Here is an 8,263-nt window from a genome sequence, read left to right as displayed (position 1 = left end):
CCAGGGGAGAGAGGGGCAGCTCTGGACATTCTCCCAATAGCCCGGGACAGCGGCTACAAATTGGGACTGCTCCACTAGAGGTCATTAACTCCCTGCTGCCTGGAGATTTTCTCAGCAGCATTTCACTGCTGGCACTGTGCTGGATACTTGCCTTATTGCATTAGATCATTCAGAGAAGAATGGGGAGGTGTAGGAGGCAGCAGCTTTTAACCACTTCACAGGACTGCAGATCTGCAGGTGCTACAGACTGTCTGCGAGGAGACGTATGCGATCGGTAAAAGAAAGCACTTGTTTTGCATAATTTACATACAAAACACATGGGGTCAGTTACTGATCGCAGGCATTTCCTCCAAAAACATGAAAAATATGTGACGCTAAGAGGCAGATGCGATCAGCACAGACCCCTCCCCATTCCTTATGCAATGTGCCTCCAAGTGCATTGAAGGCGGGACGTGTGTCCTCACCATTTGCCTTGAAACAGCCGTGATCATCCTCCGGTACTAGATTTGATCAAATAATAACCAACACTTTCTTCATTACACAAGATTTATTAGCCAAAAATCATCATTTTTATAGATATATCAGCACCTGCATACCACAAACATGGGTGGACATCTTGGTTGTCAGATTTCTCATAGCTTCTCAGCAATAGCTGCCCAACCAACATGGAGGTGCATCGTGCAGCAGATACAATGAATATAGTAACGTCAGAGTCCGGGAAATATGCAAATATGTTTTCCAGTATAAGAAATGGACACATGAAGTGTCCGGCAGCCTCCCCACATTAATGAAGTGTCCGGCAGCCTCCCCACATTAATGAAGTGTCCGGCAGCCTCCCCACATTAATGAAGTGTCCGGCAGCCTCCCCACATTAATGAAGTGTCCGGCAGCCTCCCCACATTAATGAAGTGTCCGGCAGCCTCCCCACATTAATGAAGTGTCCGGCAGCCTCCCCACATTAATGAAGTGTCCGGCAGCCTCCCCACATTAATGAAGTGTCCGGCAGCCTCCCCACATTAATGAAGTGTCCAGCAGCCTCCCCTCACTAATAAACGTCAGAGGTATATACAGTTATTTTTTTTTTTATATACTCGAGTATATACAGCAATGAGTGATGTGTAGACTTATCAGATTTACTAATATACACCATTGATATTTTTTATTTTTGCGGTAATGTAACCTTTTTTCAGTCGGAGATAAAAATTATTGGTTTATACGTTTAGATTTTTTAATTCTATTTTTATTTTATTATTATTTCTGGTTTTTACTTTAAAAACTGCATCAAAAAATCTTAACATGTAAATTCATCCTATTCTACACGAGGGACCACCCATTTTTGCTCCTTATTGGTAACGTTCCACCACTAATATTTTGTAGCCTGTGTCCCCATCGCTGGGCATATTTTTCTTTCATGGATCCTCACAGCTACTTTTTGGTGGAAATCTTTATACAACCTTCATTTAGCCACAAGGCGGCATGAAGGGGCTCGGTGAAGGTGGTGGTGAAGGTGTGTAAGTGTCTGATGGGGTCACACAGCTCATAGAAGGACAACTCCCCCGCCTCATAATCCAGACTGATCCGGAATATATTCCCAGAGATCTGGAGAGATATTGGGATATCTTGACTACCATGTCCCACTGAATACTGAGATCCCCAATTTCCATTCGTTTTAGAAAAATACCAGGACTTGTTGTCTCCAGTAAAAGCCTGACCTCCCTTCCCTATCCCTATACTGGGATAGCACATGCCCACACGGCATGTCCCTGATCTACTGAGATCCACATCCCAGTAATGTCGTCCAGAGGAGAATCCTGTCCTACTCATCACCTGAGGACTTTGAGATCTCCAGCTTTTTGTCTCCTGTATCCTAAACATATTCTTGTATTGCATCATTCCAGTATATTGGAAATTTTGTCTGTAGGATGCGGTGATGCATCCGTCTGAGATAAATATGTTCTTATCAGTATTCTCTACATCCAGCAATATGTCTGCAGGACCCTGCCCAAAAAATATTACATTTAGATCACTTTTTAAGGCGTTTGATAAGCATGTGAACAGTTTTAAACCCTGATCACCTCCATCATGTCCCCCTGTGTCCCCATCACCTCCATCATGTCCCCCTGTGTCCTCCTCACCTCCATCATGTCCTCCTGTGTCCTCATCACCTCCATCATGTCCCCCTGTGTCCCCATCACCTCCATCATGTCCTCCTGTGTCCTCATCACCTCCATCATGTCCCCCTGTGTCCCCATCACCTCCCCACTCCTCAAGATCACAGAAGTCACCTGTGTCTGGTTCCTGTAACACAGTCAGTGGATCAGTCATGTTACACAGCTCCTCAATGTGCCTCATCTTCCTGGACAGCTCGTCCTTCTGTATCTCCAGCTTATGAATAGCATCAGAAAGTGACAATGACATCTTGTCTTTCTGCCTGGAGATGTCACTCAGGATCTTCTTCTCCAGATCGTCCAGTCGTCTCCTGACGTCTATGAACAGGACAATGACTCTCTCTGCTTTTCTAGATGCTTTTTCCTGAGCTTTCCTACTGCTCTCTTCCAGACTCTGGACTGTTTCCTCAGTCTCTTTTCTCTTTGTGATCAGTTTCTGGAGAACATCTCTTAGTTGGTTCTTCTTCTTCTCAGAGACCTCATCCAGCGTCTCCACCTGGTGTCCCCGATGTTCTCCATCCAGTCTACAGGACACACAGATACAAGCTGCGTCCTCCGTGCAGTAATATTCCAGGATCTTCTTATGGACAGAACATTTCCGGTTCTCCAGGGAAGTGCTGGGATCAGTCAGGACGTGTTCTGGTCCCTTGCTGTGGACTCTCAGATGATCATCACACAGAGAAGCCTCACAGTGTAGACAGGACTTCACCGCAGGTACAGGAGAGTGAATGCAGTAAGTGCAGAAGATACCGTTGACCTTCTCCTCCTGTGGTGGATGAGTAGACAGGACACGTTCTACTACATTACCTAGAGTTATGTTCCTCTGTAGTCCTGGACGCTTGTGAAACTCTTCTCTACATTCAGGACAGAAATAAATTCCAGACTCATCCTGTGCATTCAGGACCTGATCAATACAGACATGGCAGAAGTTGTGTCCACATCTCAGGGTTACAGGATCTGTATAAGTGGTCAGACAGATGGAGCAGAGGAGCTCCTCTCTCAGATCAGCAGACGCCATCGCTGATGCTACTGAGAAGCAGAAAAACCAAATGTGACCTATACTCCCGGAACAGAGAATATAGGGTGGAGTTTACGTGCTCCACCACAAACTGTTTTGATCTTTGTGGCAGTCTGGATCTAAAAGAGGAGATACAAAAAGTCATAAAAATGCAATCTAAGCTGACGCCTGAGATTTATAAGAACTGTATAACTTTGTACTTAACTTTTGAACACTATTTATTACTCACCATTCTGTGTCTAGTAGAGAGGAAGGATATACTGTGCTCCTGATGTTCTGAATTTCATCAAATGGATTAATTACTTTGGGGCCCAAATTTTTAATTTATAACACCTTTGCCTCAAAACATCCTTGAACATTCCTATTATATCAACTAATAACCAAATGCACCGCATGGAGTAGGTCGCATCTTCCTTAGCTCCTGCTCCCGGCACCTACACTTTGCTACATTAGCAACAAAAACCTGACTACCAATTCTAAAAAGGGTCTCGAAGAGACAGAACACCTTGACCACCCTCACCTCGGAGGTAGTGCTGATTGACTGCGTCCTGCCCTCATCTCAGGGTACCAAAGGCCGAATGGCGCCCCACGTCTCCCCGCCTCGGACAAGACACTCCAGAGCGCCCCTCCAGCCAACTCAGCAACCACAACCAACTCTGCTGTGGTGGCATCGGCATCTAGCTCTGGTCAGCAGCCACAGTCAATGCCACCAGAAGACTCTGACTCTAGTCCCTGCTCCGACGCCGGTCACACATCAGCAACCAGCATTACAGGTGCAGCCGCAAGCAGCCTCCCACCATACCCAGGGCCGAAGGGGGATAGTCAAGACGGTGGGAACTAGCTGTCCCTCCCACTAGTGGCCACTGAATCATCGGGCCGTGAAGAGCTAGCCCCTACTCCTCTGCCAGAGTGGCCTGCCATGTTGGGTGAAGATTTGGGCACAACCCATCTCTCCCGGGCTTATTAACACAAATTGACCTGTGGCACTGTCTGGTTAATTCCAACTCATCAGACCACCCCACACCTAACGAACCTCTTCTAGCATCTTCTGCGTTGCAACTCATATTCCAAAGACTGTCTACCAAGTCAGGCTTTAAAATACTGGAAGTGAAGGACACCCACATCAAAGATTACATGGGTTTTCTGGTAGACAGAGTGGACGGCTTGGAGACACCTCATGACAACACTAGAACATATGCAGTCCAGCTCCATGATAATGCTACAGCACAGGCGCACTTACTGCTAGACATGAATCTTCATCTCGAAGACGCTTAGCATGAAGGGGCTCGGTGAAGGTGGTGGTAAAGGTGTGTAAGTGTCTGATGGGGTCACGCAGCTTATAACTCCCAATAACCCAAACAGATTCCGAATATATGATTGAAATTTTGTTTGAGGTAACCAGATAATTTTACATTTATGTAGCACTGAACAAGTATTGTAATATTAAAGACCTCCACGTAAACCCCACAAGGTAAAACTTCTACTGCTCATCACTCGACGACCCCAGAATCTCTCTGCAAAGAGAAACAGCACCGCCCGTCACTAGTCACTATTCACATCTATGAGCTCATACCCAAAGCCATGGATTCCATAGCCCCGCGTGTGAGCTAACTGCCCGACACACACAAGATAAAGCGGGTCCTATTGTGCCCAAGTTTGCAGCTTCGGCAGTCTTTTTCAATTGTCATTGGCGCTTGAGCAGAGCCAAGATGTTGGGTGCGTCATTGTGTGTGTTAGGAGACTTTGGCTTTGTAGGAGTGTAGAAACTTCTAGCCATTGAAGCTCCTCTAGATGGGACGGGATAAGGAATCAATTGCCTCTTAGCTACTTTGTAAGGCAGCCCTCTTAAGATCAAGCATGACTTTCTGGAAGCCTAATGACATTATGCAGGATTAAGACCATTCCAGAAGAAACAGATTCCCAACTGTAGCCAGCGCTGTGTCCATGTGGTTGCGTCTTCAGTACAGTGTAAGGAACTGGTTTAGCTGAGTGAGACTTGGGTTAGGGAGTAAGAGCGCTCCTCACTAAGACTACTCTTCACATGCATGTAGGCTTACAGTTTACTTTTTTCCACATCAATTCATATTCCCCGAAGAGTCTTCTCGGACATCTTATGAGAACCTGTCTTGTGGAACGGTCTCCTGAGTTGGTTTATTTAATCCTTTTCTGAAAGAACCTACTTATTCATCATTCACATCGTACTTGATACTATTTTTTTGTCTTAAAATCTAAGTTTTGTGGAGTTTTTGATGAAGAACATAAATCAGAAAATCGAGGAAGTGCTCCCTGTATTTCTGCTTAATCATAAGATTATCACAAGATTACAAACTCTTACATAATCCTGGATTGAGAGAGCAAGTGTTTTAATGTGTGCGTGCCTGTGTGTGTTAATTTTTTAAAATATATGGTGGGGGGGGGGGTGATGAATAGAGGCCACATAGTCAGGGGGAGGGGGCATTATATTCATCAGTGTAGGTACAAATCCCCCACTTTCTCCAGCCTTAATTGAGGGTCAGTATTTTTCCTTGGAGGTTTAGCCTCTAAGGATTTTCGGAGACGTCCGGGCACCGACTGTTTCAGGAGCTTCCCTCCATTTTTTTAGACAAGGGACAAAGGAAATATTAATATCCCGTTCATGGAGTTATGGTCCATCACAGCCCAAGGCCGGATACATTTTTGGTATTGGGATAGCCAGGGTAACGTCTGCCTGGGTTCTAGCAGTCTTGGACACAGACATATAAAAATCTCTAAATGGGAACATGGCAAATGGTCATGTCTGGTATCAATGTGATCCAGGGATTCACCTGGATCCACTGAGACCAGAACCCTGACCCTATGCCTTCCCATTGAGAAGCTAGAACTTCTCCATGGTCCCGGACCTGATAACAAGCAGGAGGGTCCCTAGAGCCCTCCCATGTATTTGAAGGGGTGTGTCTGTACCCATTATAATCAGAACACCCCAGTGTGCCCTGGTGAACATCACAAGTGCAGGAAGGATCTCAAAGTGTCGACTATCCGTTCCCATTAGGCCCACACAAGGAAACGAACTCTCTGCATGCTGATACTTGTAGCTCTACCTTTGTATTTTGTACTCTTGTCTAGTGTGCCCTTACGGCAATTAAATACTAAATTATTAAGTTAATCTGCCTTGCACTTTTATCTCATTCCACAAATCCCCACGTTAGTGTCTCAGTTGCATACATGCTACCGGGTTGGTTCCTCACGCTATATAATACCGTTACGAACCGGGCTTATATCAAATGAGAACTGGTGGCAGCTTATTGGGTTGATAAGGTTCTGTTTCCCGTTTTTTCATTTCCATTTTTCACTCCCCACCTTCAAAAATCTATAACTTTTTTATTTTTACACGTAAAAAGATATGTGACGGCTTGTTTTTTGCGTAACAAATTGCACTTCATAGTGATCGCATTGAATATTCCCTGCCATGTACTGGGAAGCGGGAAAAAATTTCCAAATGCAGTGAAAATGGCGAAAAAAGACATTTGCGCCGTATTCTTGTGGGCTTAGATTTTACGGCGTTCACTTCACGCCACAAATGACATGTCTACTTTATTCTTTGGGTCAATACGATTACAGGGATATCAAATTTCTATCGTCCCTATAATGTTTTCATACATTTACAAAAATTAAAACCTCATGTACAAATTTTTTTTTTATTTTGCCGTCTTCTTGCGCTAATAACTTTTTCATACTTTGGTGTACGGAGTTGTGGGTGGTGTCATTTTTTGTGACTTTTGATGATGTTTTCAATGATATTATTTTTAGGACTGTGCAACCTTTTGATCACTTTTTTTATAGAATTTTTAATGTTTTTTTTAAATGGCAAAAAAGTGCCACTTTCGACTTTGGGCGCTATTTTCCATTACGGGGCTAAACGCAGTGAAAAACCGTTATTATATTTTGATAGATCGGGCATTTTCAGACGCGGCGATACCTGATGTGTTTATGATTTTTACTGTTTATTTATATTTATATCAGTTCTAGGGAAAGGGGGGTGATTTGAATTTTTAGGTTTTTTTATTATAATTTTTTTTTTTTTCTACTTTTTTTTTCTATTTTTCAGACTCCCTAGGGTACTTTAACCCTAGGTTGTCTGATCGATCCTACCATATACTGCCATACTACAGTATGGCAGTATATGGGGATTTTACTCCTCATACATTACAATGTGCTGATAGCACATTGTAACAAATGGGTTAACCCGAAGTAGCTTCAGGTCTTCGAGAGACCCGAGGCTACCATGGCGACGGATCACCGCTCCCCTATGACGTCACGGGGAGCGACGATCCTCGGAAAGATCGTCGCCGCCATCTGTTTGAAGCCGCCGGCAGCGATCAGGAAGAGAACACACACGATCGTTGCCGGCACCGATCGCGGGTGTTACCGGTAAGCCTTTGCTGCAATATGCAGCAGAGACTTACCGGCTATGGAGAGGGCTCGACCCGCAAGCCCTCTCCATGCATCGGAACGCAACCGCCGCCGTGAATACACGGCGGGCGGTCGCGAATTAGTTAACAGAGGCTAGTGAAAGGGGTCTTTCGGCCATTTAGGGTTGTGATTTATTGTTGTGCCATATCCAGCGGTTGTGTGGACAACTCTAAAATCACTTCCTGCACCTCTCAGAACCCGTGCATTCTGGGAGTGTCTATAAAAGGGTAATTAATTGACCTTCACGTCATGTTTCGTCACCGGGGGCATTAATAAAAAAAAATAACTTATACTCGTCTCTCTCCTCATGCTCATTGAGGCACGGCACTGCAAGTCACTGCCGGCCCCGGTTTCTATACAGAGATGCCGCCTGACCACAGGAGCGTACCGACTACAGCCCGAAACTACTGCTGAAGCAGGTGCACAGCAGTGTTCATGACCGCGCTGCCAGCCATAGCGTACAAACAGAGGATGGCAGTGACGGTGGCACCGGAAGGAGAGAGGGGAGTACAAGTTTTAAGCACCCTATACGCAAAACCAACTTGACTCTTGACATATAACATGGTGCTAGCCATGTTCCCCCTCAAAGTTTTTAGCCAACCACAGACACCTGGATAAGAGAATGTGG

General features: G+C 45.0%; 1 protein-coding gene across 1 annotated transcript; it reads right to left on the bottom strand.

Moving 5' to 3' along the window:
- Positions 1-528: 528 nt before the first annotated feature.
- LOC140125978 (E3 ubiquitin-protein ligase TRIM39-like) lies at positions 529-3,622 on the bottom strand. Its single transcript, XM_072144991.1, has one exon. It carries the CDS (start codon positions 3,184-3,186, stop codon positions 1,426-1,428), a length of 1,761 nt encoding a protein of 586 aa, XP_072001092.1. The 5' UTR covers positions 3,187-3,622; the 3' UTR covers positions 529-1,425.
- Between the last annotated feature and the right edge of the window lie 4,641 nt (positions 3,623-8,263).

The sequence above is a fragment of the Engystomops pustulosus genome, chromosome 4 (genome assembly GCF_040894005.1).
Source record: "Engystomops pustulosus chromosome 4, aEngPut4.maternal, whole genome shotgun sequence".
Taxonomy (NCBI): Eukaryota; Metazoa; Chordata; class Amphibia; order Anura; family Leptodactylidae; genus Engystomops; species Engystomops pustulosus.
This window is presented reverse-complemented; position numbering and strand designations above follow the sequence as displayed.